Below are 16,807 nucleotides of genomic sequence, written 5' to 3'. Positions count from 1 at the left end.
TACGATATCAAAATGGCACTAGAGAAGCAATTTTTGGCATATAGTGGTGGAGGGCATAGTGCCAGTCTAAATGTGATGCTTTTGTTTTAGTTTATGTTTCATGGTTTGTTTGTATTACCATCCCTCCAAAGACTACCAAGCTGGAATCCCAATTATTCAGGACCCCAACCTATTGTATATACGCTAGACGTAGAAAAATAAAACAAGCATCCTCAAGGTACTTGGTTCTAAGATTTTGTACAAATCATAAAATCTTTAAATAAATAATGCTCTCAGCTCTTTTTCATTTGCTAGAAGATGGATTTTTGGTAAGGAGCAGCATCTAACACCTTGAGAACGTACTGAAGAATAGGAGAGAAATTTGAGTGATAATTACTATTTCATTTTTTCCCCCACCACAGTTAAAATGAACGCACAGATGAAATACAAGAGCAAAAGTGATGTGGGTTCTACTGTGCTGCTCACAGCTCTGGACACAGTCAGACAACTACGGCAAGGAGCGGAGCTCAAGCATTTGAAGGGAAGATCTTGGCAGAAAAGGTCGCTCGGCCCTCGAGAGGCCAGTCACAACACAGTGACCGGACGAAGCTGCTCCAGTTGGTTTTCCAATGCCATCCTTTCTTGGTGAACCTCCTGAGTGGTGAGAAACAGAGAAGAGAGACAAAAGAGCAAAGAGGTCATTTTCTGAGATCATCCCTGCGTCATCAAACACTCAAAAAGAAACTCAAAATGTGACCCACAAACAGGTATGTAAGCGCTGCATGTCTCACGGGAAGGTGGACCGAGGGGGGCAGACCGAACGCTGGTGACCAGACACAGTGAGCATCTCAACTCCTTTCTGAAAATGACGGCATGAAGTCTACAGATACACTTTTGCGTCATTAAAGTTGTGGCTTTTCCTTTGTCTTCTGATTCAAGTCAAAGTTTATAAAGCCAATTGGTTTTCCATTCAACCACTCATACAGAGCTTCTTTTGTGCCATTAATTACCAATTCACACAATGTAATCACAGCCTTCTCTCCTGCTACTACGATTCTTCTTTGCCTCCCGGCCTTCTGAGGTTTCTCTCAGGGAAAATGCTGCCCTTTGGATCAGATGTGGACGGGTACTCTAAGGAGTGGTGTCTTCCCAGTGTCACTGTTCACTCTGTAGACCTGTCTGTTGTTAGGCTGAAAGGTGAGCCAGTGGGCTGAGCCATGTTCCAGGACTGCCGGTCGCTGCAGGTCACAGTCTCATATCTGGGGTTCCACCAGTTACTCCCAGACTCGTAAACATGCCACTTTTCTGTTTTCTTGAGTTTTGGTCCACATTTTCCCTCCACTCTATTCTCACCCACCCAGGTTTATCAAGATAAGTGGCTGTGAGAGAACAGCATTAAAAACCAAAAATATCATCAGACTGACTGGGAGGGAGCAGAGAAGTCAGAGCCAAGCCCCACTGAGCTGAGAGGTGAGCCTCGTCAAGTATGAGGGAGGGAGAAGTACACCAGGTCCCGCTCGTCACCAAGTGTACTCCGGTCAGCTGTACAAGATCCAACTTACTGTGACTTCTCAGTGATGGCCACATTAAAAAAAAAACAACCCAACTACCTGCAATCTGCTCCCTGGGAATTCATAAATGGCAGCACAAACACAGAAGCGGAGGAAGAGGGTGGGAGATGGCATAAACAAGGCAGTCTTCAGTCAAATGTCAAGGTTATAAAGAATTCCATGTAAGGGCTCAATTCTGAGATGTCCTGGATAAACCAATAAAACTCCATGCATATATATGCACTTTCTACCTCTCTATTCATCCAGTAGTCTGTGAGCACCTGTGATGGTTAAGACTGTATGTGAACTTGGCTGGGCCATGATTCTCAGCAGTTTGGCAGGCAGGAGAGAGCTTGACGATTTTAAGTAATGATTATCCCCCATGATGAGTTGTAACATAATGTCGTCACCTTCGTGACTGCTACACGTAGTCCATCAACTGAAGGGGCGTTTTCTTAGGGATGTGGCCTCCATCCAATATATATAAACATTCTGGCAAATCTCGCTGGCTCTCTGCTTCATCTTGTCCTGCATCTGGCTTGTCATGATTTGACTTCTGGTTCCCTGGACTTGAGTCAGTGGGCAGCCCATTGCCTGCCAATCTCGTGAATCATTAGCCTCAGTGGCTGTGAGCCAGCAACCTACTGCCTTACCTGCCAATCTTGGCTTCACTGGTCCCTGAAACCGCAGGAGTCAGGAGAAGTCTTCAGCTTGATGGCCGACCCCTGGGCTTAGAGTTTGCCATCTTCTATAAGCTAGTTCCTTCTTTGAGATAAACACTTTTCTCAGTCTGTATCTCTATCTATAAGCTTCCCTGGTTTCCATTCTGTACTATGGGACAGAGAGAGGCTGTTCTCAGTGTGATGGTATCAACAAAGAAAGACACAGATAAGACCAACACCGCTATGGGACTTCTCAAACATCTGGAGTAGGACAAGAAGGTGAAAGAAGATCATTTCCGAAGGAATGAAATGCTAGAAAGGAAGATGGAGAAGTCGGGAGATGGGTACAGAGGGCAGTCCAGGAAGGCATCTTGGAGGTGACGCTATGTGAGCAGAGTCGAGGCTGGGGTGAGAGAATGAGCCATGTAAAGATACGGAGGTACACTCTTCAGGAAGATGAAATAGCAACTGCAGATTCCAGAGCCCTGGGAATGGACAGGCAGGAAGGAACTTGGGTTGTCTGATGAAGAAAGCCTCATGACCAGACAGGACGAGCAAGGAAGACACTGTTGTGGACGAATACAGCTTCTGGTCTTTATGCTCTCTTATCTCCCAGCCCTTGAAAGGCACTCCCTGTAGGTCATCTAGGAAGAAAAGACACTCTGGAGCAGTGGCAGGGGGATGGCAGAGAGGTGGCAGGCTCCTCAGCGTCGCTGGTCCTAGGTGCTGTGGCATCCCCGTGAAGGAGGTCCCCTCCCTCTGAGCTGGGGTGCCTATAGGCTCCCCTTCCCAGCACCGACAGTGGCTGCTCCCTCCCAGGCCTCCGCCAGTCCCTCAGACCCGAGCTGGAAGGCTCTCCCTCCATCCCATCTACTCCTGAGCTTCAGGCAGGCTTGCCTTCAGACCATTAGCAGAGGGGAGAAATGATTATCTTGGAGGAACTTGGGATCCTGAGATTCTTCATAGACATGCCCATTTGTATTTACTTTTCACAGTTTTCAGATCGGTGTTGTACTCTGTCTGCATTTGATAGTTAAGGTGGTGAGGTTATAAGGCCATAAGGCCATGTGTTTCAACTCCGTCTTGGTGCATCAGAATCCACCCTCCTTTTTTTTTTTTTTTTTTTGCTTTGCAGTAGCAATATTAAAAGGTAGACAGTGATGTCTTCAAAATTCTGAAAGAAACTTTGACTTAACCTACAATTCTTTATTCAGTCATGCCACACCATCAATACAGTATGAGAGTATAATAAAGTAATTCTCAGATGTGCAAGGTTTTAAAAAAAATCATCTTCTATTTCTCCTTTTCCTAACATAACGTACTGCCCCAGAGAGGAAGGATGGCAAGAAACAAGACACAAACTACAAAAAAAAAAAAAAAAAAGAAGAGCAGGAAATATGTCAGCTGGTGGTGACAAAGGACCACAAGGTGGCACCTGAGTCCCAGGTGTAAGAGGCTATAGGGCCAGACTGGACTAGGCCAGAGGATTCCAGACAGGTGTCTAGAAAGTTGGGGAAACTGACCCAGTAACTTATTCACCCAGACACCTTAAGAAAAGATGTACAAAACAGACACAGCCTGGGGCGGAGCTGAGTACAGCCAAAATGAAGACCAAGTAAATGAGGAAGAAGACAATTTTCACTTCGGGGAATGCAAAATGTCTTACCTGAAAAGAAAGCTAATCATTTTAGACCAGATGGCTCGGTGGGCTACCACTCAGAAGCAAAAGGCAGAGCGTTTCGAGTGGGGGAGAAAATGCCAAAAGAATCATCTCTACGAGGTGAAAGGAAGTGATTCTGGGGAGGGGAAAATGGGGCGGCGGGGGTGTATGGAAGACTGGAGAGCTATTTGTCCAACAACATTATGGACCTAAAGAAACCTAAACTATGTATGTGTGTAATTTGGATGAAAACGTGGACGTGAGAAATGTGTTCGGTGTTGGGAGCCCTGGTGGCTTGGTGGTGAAGAGCTGCACTGCCAATTGCAAAGGCAGGCGGTTTGAATCCAGCAGTCGCTCTGCAGGAGAGAGGTGGGTGTTCTCCTCCTGTGCATGGGGTCTCTGAAAACTGCCGGCGGGTCAGCTGTAACCTGAGGGGGTACACAACAACAGCACCAATACTTCCGCGTCACACTGGAGGACCCACTCTTTGGAATAAACAACGAAACATTACTACATCTCATCAATTTTGGAAAGGAAATTCTACCAACGTGATACGCCTGTGGGAATGACTAAATCAGCCACAAAACTACTAAAACTAATAAAGTATTTTAGCAATGTCATAACACATGAATTTCAGATGCAAACTATATTTTTACACATTTGCCATAAACATCAAATGAAACTGAAAGATTTATAGTTGTGGTAAAAATACTTGAGAATAAAGTTAATAAAAGCTGTGTCAAACTCTAATCTCAAGGCTGCTGGGAGATATTCTAGAAGAACTAAAATAAACAGAGAGAGATACTCTGTTCGTGACCTGAGACACTCACTATAGTTTTCTATGTCAGTTCTACCCAAATTGATTAATGACCAGAGAAAGAGGTGCTGAGGACGGGGTGAAGCCTATGAGGAGGTGAAGGGAACGTCTTCCAAGGAGTCCTGAGAAGAGATGGCCTTAGACAGCACCAGGGCTGCCCCTGCCATGTCTTAAAGACAGCATCATTCAGAGATGACTGGGACAATTACACATTTTCCTTGGAGCTTTTTGGGACCAAAAAAGGATGCTCCCAATAGCCTTTGCAATACGATCTCTGTATCTCTGTCCTCTGACTTTCCATGCAGGCGGGACCTCAGAGGTCTCGAGACCGTCCTTCTTGACGACCACAAAAGCAAATTTCTTTCGTCTCCCAGTCCCCCAGAAGTTATGTGTCCACTCCACTGCAGTCAATTAGCCATGCGCGACTCTAATGAAGAACTGATATATGGTGAGAATGACCACAGGCTGTTGGAGAAATGGCCATCAATAGACTTGCTCAGCGCACGGGTGTTACAAATCTTCAATCTGTAAAAACCACAGTGGTCTGAAGAGTGCGAGAGACTTAGGTTATGTGGGTACAGTAGCAAGGCTATGGGCTCACATATTCAAGTTCTCACTCGTCCTCTACTCACACATCCAGCAACCCATGGAACCTAAGTGTAGTAACAGTGTCTCCCACAAGGGTCCCACCAGGCCCTCCCAGCAGGAACAGCGCCAGGGTCTCAGCCACCGAGGAGAACCAAGTCCAGCCCTGCCGCTCCGGCCACAGGCCCTACCTTGAGCTGCTGCTGGAGCTCGCTGTTGAGCCTGGCCAGCACGGCGTTGGCCTCTTTATTTTTGCGGATCGCAGTCTGAATCGCCTTCTTTTGTTTAGACGATTGTCTACAGAGAAGCACAAATATTTCAGTGAGAGGACTTTGTGGTCTGGAGCCTGGAGCGTCAAGACTCTCTTAAATCATGTTGCTGGTGTGTGCCATTGAGTTAGAACCAACTCCAAGCAGCCCCTCCAACAGGTCTTCAGAGGCTATAAATTGCATGGGAAGAGACTGTCGATCATCCTCTCACAGAACAGCTTGTGGATTCAAACTGAATGCCTTTGGGGTGGCAGCACAACTAATAAGGGGCGCCAAACACGAAATCACATCTTTACAGAGAGCCAGGCAGGTACACACCAAATGACACGCATTCGTCGGGCTGGATGATTTACCCCTCGAGTCATTCCTGTTTCATATCCTGAAGCAAAGTTGTGAAATGAGCCTTTTCAAATACTTTGGTTCCATTTATCCCAAGACATTCTAACAGATACTTCTTCCTCACAAGTCATATTAACTGCACTGCCCTTTTTGTGCAAATCTCAATGGCATTAAAAAGACCCAAGGGTGGTCCCTGGGCCAAGTTTGAAGGGAAAGAAGATTAAACTCTTCAGCAACTATTCCTACATTAATATAGTCAACCCGCAGAACGCCCTCCATTTCGTCACTAAGCATGAACGTCTGTGTGTGCCTGCGTTCAGCACCAAGGACACATCTGTTAACACTTGAGAAAAATGCACAGAGTTTAAGTGCCCAAACTGTCGCTTCTGAGGGAGCTCTGGTGGGTGAGTGGTAAGGAGTTGTGCTCCCAACCCAAAGGCACATGGTTCAAATCCACCAGCTGCTCTGTGGGAAAAATGATGGGCAATCTCCTCTAGCGTGATTTACTGCCTCTGAAAACCCACCAGAGGCTCAGCTCTGAGTTGGTTCTGATTCAACGGCACGTAACAACAACAACATTGCCATTGAGTCAATTTTGATTGCTAGCAACCCCTACAGGACAGAGAAGAACTGGCCATCGGGTAACCAACAGGGCAACAGTCATGGAAGCAGACTGCTGTGACTTTTCTCCCCCAGAGTGGCTGGCGGGGTCCAACAGCCAACCTTTTGGCTAGCAGGAAAGCACTTTACCCACTGTGCCACTAGGGCTCTTTGTTGTAACTCCAGTCCAAGGGAAATTCACAGGACAGGCGAAGCTGAGGCTACCACGGCTTTCCGTCCGCCCCTCAGTCTGCTCACACTTTCTCCTGCACTGCTAACCAAAGGCTCTTCCCCTAGGGCTGTTCAAATCCACCAGCAGCTCCACGGGAGAAAGGTGGACAGTTTCCTTCCGGGTGCGTCACAGTCACTGAAAAGCTGCCCAGCAGTCAGTGACGAGTCAGCTCCGACATGACAGCAAGGAGGTGAGCAAGTTATTCATTATGGCACCACCCCCTCAAAGCTGTTGACGTTTAGGATGATAGATGAGTGTGGTCACAAGAGGGTTGAGCTGCCCCCTTCCGATCCCAGAGTCAGACTCCTGAAGCCCAGGTGCGTACCCTCTGGCCCCCTGCGTGACTGAGACAGGGCCCCATCACAGGGAGTCAGGGGAGGCTCACCCACGAACTTCACCTGTGCGCGCTGCCGACAGAAAGACGCGTCCGCATACACACACACACACACACGCAAGCACTGTAGCAATGCAGACGCCGGGCAGCATCGTGTTCTGTTGCATATGGAGTCCCCTGGGGAAGACCCCATGCCATGCTGCCTAGCACCCTCCCCGTGTATGTGCCTTGAAGGGGAAGCCGCGGGCTCGCTCTCTGCTCCACTTACTTTTGAACTGTTGGGTGGGCTTTCCCGCTGGAGGCTGAGGCTGCTCCGCCGGCAGCGGGAGGGTGCTCCTGGCTTTCGGAGGCCTGATTCTCAGGTCGGAATTTCCTGCGGATGGGCTTTGATGGAGGCTGGGAGTATGCGATGTCCTGTGGATTATTTTTGTAAAAAAGGAGAGAAAACAGCAAACGAATCCCACTCCACCCCCCACCTCCACAATGCCAATGGCCCAGTGTCACTCTCCCCAATGCCAGGGCAAGGCAGATGATGAAGTCAAACTCCACCCCGAAGTGGATCAAGGAAATGGGGGGGGGCGTGTCTGTCCCTCCGTTGGTGGCATCTCTTTTTGCCATTTAACCTCACACTGATGCAGTGTGCCTGTCATTCCATGGGGTCTTTTATCAATGGGAGCAAACATAGCCCCTGTCTCCCTAAGGTGGCTACAGAGTCTAAACTGTTGGCAAAGGTCTGATTTATCCACTCATCATTCTCCTACACCCTGCTTCGACAGAGTCCCACGGAAGAGGCCAGTGCCTTCTGCAAGGGGATAGTGGGCCTAACGACCGACCCTTCAGAGTCACTCCACCTGTACCCCACAAGTAGGAGCGGAGAGAGGCCTGGGAGAGCGCGAGGAAGGCCAAGATGAGGTGAAGACACAGAGAGTGAGGAGCGGGGCTTCCCGATCACAGGACACGGAATTTGGGAGGCCATGGTGGGTGAAGTGCAGTATCGAGTTGCAAGAAGAGATCCTAGTTCAAGGGTGAGGAGAGACTACCCAGCCCCAAGAGGTATTTACAGGGTGTAACAGATGTGGGTGGTGGGGGTGGGGAGTAGTGCAACTCCCCTCCCACAGTGCCATCAGGTCCTGCAGAAAAGAAGGCACATCCCATTGCCTTACCTTCTTGACGGGACTACCTTCCGCAGCCTGGGAGGCGGCTCTGCTCGACGGTGGGGGCGCCTCAGCCTCAGCTGTCTGTTCAGACTGGAGCAGCGAGTGGGGAGAAAAATGCAAACACGACCATCAAAACAGAGTATGGGGGCCCAGAGAACGAGAGGCCTGCCTGAGGAGTCCCTGAGGCCAAGTCCACTGAGGTGCAGCACAGCACAGCCCACGGAGCCCCACAAAGACCTCCTGAAGGCCCTGCTCCCTGCCAGCTCACCCTCCGGTGCTGGGGGGGGGGCTGCCCTCTGGCACAGCACACACAGAGTCCTGATAAACCAAGCTAAGGCCGTGCTCCGAAACGCACAGTACGTGGAGAAGCGAGACTGGGAAAGAGGACTTCAAGGTTCACCCTGAGTGCTCACACAGGCAGCCTCATTGAAGAAAACGCTCACTTTATAATAAAAGGCCCTCTAGTAAACATCAGGGAGCTCTGGTAGCCTAGAGGTAAGGCACTGTGCTGTGAACTCAAAGGCACGTGGTTCAAATCCACCAGCTGCTCCACGCGCAAAAGATGGGCAGTCCTCTCGCTCGAGAGATAATGCCTGTGAAAACCCACTGGAGGGTCAGCCATGGATCAGTTCCGATGGGACAGTATTCAACGGCAACTAGTAACTAAGGCTCTTTACCTTAAAAGGGACAGAAACAGAAGGCTTCTTAACCTAAAAAGAGGAGAAAGCTTGATGGAAGGTGCACATGGAAGGGTTGAGGTGACCCAGTGTCAGGGGAATCACGGAGGTTTGGTTCACAGCAAGGTGCAAACTCTTCACCATAATTCTTTGGTCCACTCTAAGTTTCTCTTCCTGAAGTAGACTGACAGGCCTGGGCTTTGAACTGGGTGAGCCCGACAGCCCAGGGCTCCCACTACCTCCAGCAGCTCTCAGTGAGAAAAGAACTGTATCTAAACCACCATGATTACCCCAAGGCAGCCCCTCAGTCCTTCCCCAGATCCCAACTCCACCACAGACGCACGGGACCGCACAGCACACTGTCCTTGGGGCTTACTCTGTCCCCCTCTAGCCTCTTACAAGCGTGCCTGCTTCCTTCCTTCAATGGCAAGCTCCCCATCGTGCTAATGTTCCCCAACACAGCTGCCTCTTCTGCTCTCTTCCTCACCGACCCTCTGCCCAAGCTGGTACCATTGGCCACCTCAGTCTAACCCAGGTCCTGGGTGCCTGACGAGCCATCTCTTGGACCGCCCTCTACTTGGAATTCTACCTCCTCTCTGGTTTTAACCTGTCTTTCCACTCAAATGGAGGACTTTTCAAGCTTCTGGCTTCAATTCCCGTGCTCGCTGATCACTGTTTCCCAGGGCTATGCCCTCTCCAGAGAGCTTCAACCACCCTAGTTAGATAACATTATATAAGCACTCCTCACACCCGGTTTCTGGCGGCAAGGATTTCTCAGAGTCTTCTCTTTTCCATTAAGGTTGATAATGACATTGTTATTGATGCTATTAATCGATGCTACGAAACACTGAACACTCATTAGGTGGCGGGCAAGGCTCAGCGTGTGCAAGGATTATCTCATTCGATCATCAGAGCCCCAGGAAGTAGTTATTATCCCGTCTCATTAGTGAAGGGACTGGAGATAGGAAAAGGCTAAGGAACACAGCCCAGATCACACAAAAAGCCTAGGTCCAAGCCTAAGCCCCGGGATCTGAAGCCAGTACATGATCAGGTGGCCCACGGGTAAGAAGCTGCCCTGCAATCCCCAAGGCGTGCAGTTCGAATCCAGCAGCTCGTCTATGGGAGAAAGATGGGCAATCTTCTCCCATGCAAAGTTCTAGTGATTCACAGTCTCTGAAAACCCGCTGGAGGGTCAGCTATGCATTGGTTCTGACTCCACAGTACATAGCAACGACATACAGGCTCAGTGGTGCCCAGACCTGGGTGTGGAACCGCCAGACTATACTGTCTTTGATACTCTTAGGTCTGAGTGTAATTCGTCCAAGAAGTGTTTCTGCAGTTACAGGCATCCTGATCAGGCATGTCCTGATATTAGAGGATGAACACGTCTAGCCAAAGAACAGGCAGTCCCATTTCCATGGAAAAGGACTGTGGTGGGGAAGTCTGAGGGCTGCAGGGCTCCTGTCATCATGGTCTGAAGGACTCAGGAAAAGGCAATGCTTCAGCTGAGGCTCAAGGGACAAGGAGAAAAGCCAGAGAGGGGACAATGCATGTGGCGACGAGCAAGGAGCCATACGTAAGCTCATGAGGACCTGCTGCGCTTCGACACCCATAATGTCACCCAAGATGCTGCGAGAACGCGGAGGCCAATGGCCACGACAGGAAATGCAGAAGCAGGCTTGAGGAGTTCCCTTCTGGACATACTGGCTTGCAGGTGCCTGTGACAGAGACATCCAAGAGCTGTCGAGGAGCCACGCAAGTTGGGAGTGTGGAGGAGGCAAGCACCCCACGATCCATGAGCCAAGCAAGTAGAACCCTGGCAGCTCTGTGAGTGACTAAGTGAGGGGCCAATGGCCTCCGGACACTGGCTTCCGGGAACCTGGCATGAAGGATGCAGCCTGATCCCACAGTGTCCTCTCCCGACAGGCGCAGGCATTCGGCTCTTCTCCACCAGCAGGAAGACAGAGACTCCCTTTCCACTGGAGAGGAATGAAGTCTCCTTCTCACAGAGATACTGAAGGGCTGATAAAAATAGGCCTTCTTTCCAATACAAATGAGGGTTCAGGACCCAGCGAAGCGCCAGAGAGTCTATACTGGCCTCCTTTCCCTCATACTTCTCTCCAAAACCTCTACCAGTGCTATGAAGGGCCAGGAGTGATGAGGACACCTGGGGTGAGAATGTCTGGAAATGTGTTCACAGACAAAACCACGTCGCTGGTAGGTGCTGTCGAGTTGCTTCCAACTCATACTGAGCCTATACGTCCAGCACAACCAAATGCAGCCTCATCCAGCACCATCTTTACCATGGCTGGGGCTTCCATGGTAAACCAACTCTTTGAGGTTTCCCCCTTTTTTGGCTGACTCTATACCAAATATGTTACCTTCTCCAGATGACATATGCAAAGTATGTGTGACAAACTCTGGCCATCCACGCATCTAAGGACAATACTGGCTACATTTCTAAGACAGGTTTGCTTGTTTGTTAGCAGTCCATGGAATATTCAATATTCTTCACCATAGTTCTCTGGTCTATTCTTAATTTCTCTTCCTAAAGTGGACTGACAGGCCTGGGCTTTGAACCTCCATGACTGTTAGGACTCTCCAGTGTCCTGTCAGACCATCAATGTCTGCAGGAAGAATCTGAAGGCTGCCTTGCCCCTTTATACTGGATCATGACCTCTCCCAAATGGATCTACTCAAAGACCTGAATCTCACAAAGTGTTTGGAATAAGGCAGAGCTTGCCAGATTCAGAAACAATTCCGGGAAAAGAGATGGAGAAAGAAAAAAAAAAATTTAAAAAACAAACCAACCTCAAAACCACATAACATTAAAAACTAATAATAAGATATTAAAGCAGGCTAAACTAGCCTGTTTCTTTCTCCTTACAGTAGCATTTCTCGAACTCAAGTCAGGGAGTGTCAGTTCATTTACTGCCTAGAGTTGGGAACATTAAACTTCATAAAAGCCAAAGAGTGATCATTTTAGGCTCTGTGGGTTGTGCAGGCTCTGTGGGTTGTACAGTCTCTGTCGCAATTACTATGCTTCGCCATAATGTGAAAGCAGTTGTAGCCAATACAGTGAACAGGCATGGAAGTGTTCTAATAAAACTTTATTTGTTAAAATAAGCAGTGGGATGATTTAGTCTTCAAGGCCATAGTTTGTCAGCTCCTAGCCTAGCAAGAGGAAAATCATTCTCGGGATAAGTTTAAGGAGCACCGCATAGTCTTACTTCTCTCTCAGAGATTCACAAGATGCAGGACATGCTGCCAGCTCTGAAATTCTGTGGGGTAAAGGAAGCCACTTGTCTGTGTTTAACTCAGCAGTTTCCAAATGTCATTAGCCTCAATTCCTTGTTTTCATGTCCTTTCCATTGTTGCAACTGTTACGTACCGTAAAGTTGGAACTAACTCAATCACAGCTGACACGCCAGTAGGTCTTCAGAGGCAGTAAATCACACTGGATGAAACGGCCCATCATTCTCCATCAAATGAGGTTGCAGATTTGAACCATGTACCTTTGGGTTGGCAGCCCAATTCCTTACCAGTAAGTCACCAGAGCTCCCTTAGTAACTAGGAGTACAAACGATCTGTGGACCACATTTTGGGCAACTCTGCTCTGTTTCAGCAGGACAGAGGAAAACGATGGCATTTCCTGTAATAGCAGCCACCATGTCCCCCACCTGATCCTCTGCGGGGCATTCTCCACGATGGCTGGCAGGTTCCGGGGACGGTGCTGCCCCCTCTTGCTCTGATAACAGCATGAGGATGGGGACTGGGCTGCTCCCCAGCCAGACGGTTTCCTCCCTCCCTGCTCTTTCAGCTGTGGCTGCCACTGCCAACCCCCCTGCATGAATTTCTTTCCTGAGCTCCTTTTCATCCTGCTGGACACGAACACAAGAGAAAGCATCCATTATATCAGTTCCAACAGATGAGAGCGAGCAGCACTAATAAATTATGGATTTTTACAACACAGCTTAGAACAACATGCCTCAGGTTCCAGGCCCACACCCGCAGGCCCCCTTCACAAAGAGCCCAGGCGCTCACTCACCAGCTTCCACGCTGGGCCCGGCACACACCTCGGCGACGCTTGCCCAGCTCTCGTCTTCCTTCCTGTTCCAACCTACCCCACGAACCACGGAGCAACTAATGCCATTTCTCCCATTTGCCTTTCCATCATAGTTGTGTTTGTTTACCCCAAAAAACCCTCTCTTCTGACACAGAAATACTGACCTAAGCAAAAGTTTCTTCCCAACTCAAATTCTGTTTGCTCTACACCCTCTAGGCCAGTAGTCTCCAAACATGGCTGCCCAGAAGAATTCTCTGATAACTAATCTGCTCCTCCATATTATCTCAGGCTTTCCTAATCACAATCGTCCAGAGCTGGACCATTAGAAATTCCTCATTTAACAAGCTCCCTGGGTGACTTTTAGGCAGTCAGTGCAAACCAAGTGGGGGCTACTGAGCACCCAAGGATGACAAGGAAACCAACTTTCCACAGCTCTCGTGGGACTAGACCACAGGTGCCTCCATTCATCACAGAAGGGAGAGGGGGTGCATGCCACATGCATCCACGGATAAAGTGTTCAAACCTGGGGAAAATTTCTGTCAATAAGTAAAAGAATCCATCTTTTAGAAGAATTGGTACTTCCTAACATGCAGACGTCACAGATCTCCCAAATGTCCAATTTTGCCACACTGCTGTATTTCTCTAGCATCCATGCCATCCTCCCAGCCTTGGCTTCTAGATTTCACTGTCACAGCTTATAGAACTCATAAACCCTCAAGGAAATGGCTCACATGGTATAGAGAACGTTGTTGTTGCTGTTCTGTGCCATCAAGTCAATCATGACTTGTAGTGATACCACGAACAACATGTTGGAATCCTGCCCTATTCTGTTCCAGTCTCCCCATCTCTGATACGCTTGAGCCTGTTTTACAGCTGCAGTGTCAATCCATCTCCTGTGGAGACCAGCATATCCCCAACCCATCCATGAATCAGGCATCAGCGTAGGGGCTTCTACTGGCTGATAGGGTTGTAGGGCTGCCAAACCCAAACCAGTGGGGCAGATGATAGGCTGCTGGCTCACAAGGCTTTGGAAGCTGGTGAATGAGGTTGGATAATAACGCTACTGGTTCATGTGCCAAGGGCGATGGTGAAGTGGAGAGAGGAACAAAGTAAAAAGAGGATGGTGCCAGAGTAGGTGTGTGTACATGTGTGTGTGTGTGTGTGTACATTGTTCACACACACACATATATGTATACATACACACACACACACACACATATATATATATGTGTGTATGTATGTATGTATGTATGTAATTAAAATGGACTTTCCTTCAACGAAAGTTGCCTTACTTGAACAAAGTGGTGCAAAGGAGTTAGTTCCGTTATCACCGGCATAAGGGTAAGGACTTGAGTTACATCTTCGAATAAAGTTGTGTCTCGAAATACATCCCACACTAATTTTGCCTCATTAACATAATAGACAACTCACTCTGAAATGGGACCATATCCTGCAGGCACAGAGGGTAGGATGTGCAACAACAGAGCATAAAACATAAGATCTCAAATGAAGACAATAACATCATTATGTAACTGCCAAATGGTACCATTACATACTTGCAAAACTGCTGAAAGTCACAGCCCCTGCAAACTGACATATCATCACCATCACCCCAGATTTCAAATACTTTAACTGCATTTGAAGCAAGCCATCCAGTCCCCTTGGTGGACAAGTACTAAATTTGCATAGCCTATGAAATAAAGAAAACAAAGATAACTTGAAGCACTTACAGATGAAACTCAACAAGTAGACTCTTCAGGATGGGCTATACTTCCATATAAACAAAACAAAAATCTTCACAACTGGACCAATAAAAATCACTCTGATAAAAAGAGGAAAGACTGACGTTGTCAAAGATTTCATTTCACTTGGATCCAGAACCTCTACCCCTGGAAGCAGGAGTCAAGGACTTGATACACTGCAATGGGCAAATCTGTTACCATGGAACTTTTTGGATGTCACTTGGAGGACTGCGGTCCTCAAAAAACTGGGATTTTTTCCCCATTCTTCACAATACCTGGGAAGTTTTCTTCTAGTACATCTTCCACAATTTTCTGTGACTTTCCTGTCCCTCTTGTATTGCAGAATTCCAATCATATGTATGTTGTTCTTTTTCATGTCATCTCACATGATTCTAATGTTTTCATCATTTTCTTTATATCTCATCTCTGATTTTTCTTCTAGTATGTTTCTATCGAAGTTCTTGTCTTTCAGCTCACTGACTGCTCCATCTCTTCTCCTTTTCTGTCCTGCTAGCATGTTGGACACTTCTGCTATTTCCATCTTAAACTTCTGGATTGCATTTTCATGCATTTCTGCTCTTTCCAGTACTGTGTTGACTGTATCCTCTGTCTTGTGATGATTTTTTTTAAGTTCTTATACCTCTTTATCTATAGCTTCAATTCTATCTTCTATCTTTTGCATTTCCTTCTGTAGTTGTTCAAGTTCTTCTTCATTGATATTTCTTCTGGTTTCTTGTCTGTGAAGTATTCACTTTCTTAATGGATTCCATTGTTTCTTCCATAATTTGTACCTTCTTCTGTAGCTGTTCAAATAACTCCTCCAACATATTTCTTCTGCTTCTCTGTGTCTGGGGTATTCACTGGGTCTGCCTTTTTAAGAAAAGGGTTATTTTATTTTTTTCAGTATGCTGGAGGCAGACTGCCATGGTATTTTCAATTGCTTCCTATACATGTGAAAGTTGAACAATGAATAAGGAAGAATGAAGGAGAACAGATGCATCTGAATTGCAGTGCTGCCAAAGAATACTGGATATGCTATGGTCTGACAGAAGACTAAAAGAAGATGCCTTGGAGAAAGTACAGCCAAAATGGCCATTAGGACACCAGGAGTGAGGACGGCAGGTGCCTCTGAAAACTCGCTGGAGGGTCAGCCATGGGTCGGTTTCGCCTCAACAACAACAACGCCTCAAACTTGTTCTTAGGAGTGAGGATGGGAAGACTTCATTTTGCACACTTTGGAAATGTTACCAAGATGTATCAGACCCTGGAGGAGAAGGACATGATGCTGTGTGAAGTTAAGGGTCAGCGAACAAAAGGGAGACGCTCAGTGAGATGGACTGACAGAGCAGCCGCAACAATGGGCTCAAACACCGCAATGATTTTAAGGTGAAGGACCAGAAAACGGTTTCTCCTGTTGGACAAAGAACTGAAACCATCTCAATGGCACCTAATAACGACAATCACAATCAGCTCTGTGGGAGCCAGAAAGACTGTGACTAAACGGCCAAGTCACTATACTGAAATAAAACTCTGTTTAAAAGTCAAAGGGGAAAAAAAAGGAAAGAAGGAACCAAACAACATTTTCAAAAAGTAGAATTCTAACTGCAGAATTTTGCCAATGGGCAGATAATTGATGACCTTTCTCATAATTTCTAATGTTTATTCTACTTACAGGGTGGGAAAAGGAATCAAGACTTTGCCTGTTGTATCCATTGAATCCCAAGAGTGGCAGCCACCACGTCAGAAGCTGGATTTTCTGCACACATGCCCACCCTCCTGCTGCAGTCTCGGAGGACCCCCGGTTGTCTACTGGGGTTCTACATGTCACTTGCTGCCCAGTTTGCACCTGACTTGCCAGAAGGCTACAGCGTGCCAGCACTCTGCAAGCAGCCTCAAAGTCAGTGAGTCCATGCAGCCTCCAGAGGGTCTGCAGGACTGAAGCCGCGGCCAGGCAGGTTACTAAAATCCAGGAGCAGGAGCAAGGCCGCTGGCAGGGCCAGAGGGCTCCACCTGAAGGGCCCGGAGGGCAGGAGCTGGCTCTTGCTTTATTTTCATTTTCCCAGCACCTGTGCTGGCAGAGGGCAGCCCTCATTGATGTGGGGAGTGAGCTGATAATGAGTCTGACAGTGTTCTGTGCT

At 47.8% G+C, this 16,807-nt stretch overlaps 1 protein-coding gene across 2 annotated transcripts in view; it reads right to left on the bottom strand.

Annotated features, from left to right (window-relative positions):
* Window positions 1-564: 564 nt before the first annotated feature.
* The window catches only part of REPS2 (RALBP1 associated Eps domain containing 2), a 235,850-nt gene continuing 219,607 nt past the window's right edge, over window positions 565-16,807 (bottom strand). For both annotated transcript variants that reach the window (XM_006892403.1, XM_006892404.1), the window contains exons 15-18: window positions 8,191-8,274; window positions 7,296-7,441; window positions 5,445-5,550; window positions 565-633 (exon numbers count right to left, since the gene is read on the bottom strand). In XM_006892403.1, the coding sequence (XP_006892465.1) occupies window positions 565-633; window positions 5,445-5,550; window positions 7,296-7,441; window positions 8,191-8,274 (405 nt within the window). The remainder of the gene's footprint in view (window positions 634-5,444; window positions 5,551-7,295; window positions 7,442-8,190; window positions 8,275-16,807) is intronic.

The sequence above is a fragment of the Elephantulus edwardii genome, unplaced genomic scaffold (assembly GCF_000299155.1).
Source record: "Elephantulus edwardii isolate Elephantulus edwardi_28Jun2011 unplaced genomic scaffold, EleEdw1.0 scaffold00115, whole genome shotgun sequence".
NCBI classification, from domain to species: domain Eukaryota; kingdom Metazoa; phylum Chordata; class Mammalia; order Macroscelidea; family Macroscelididae; genus Elephantulus; species Elephantulus edwardii.
The sequence above is the reverse complement of the archived record's forward strand: the minus strand, read 5'-3'. Positions and strand labels throughout refer to the sequence as shown.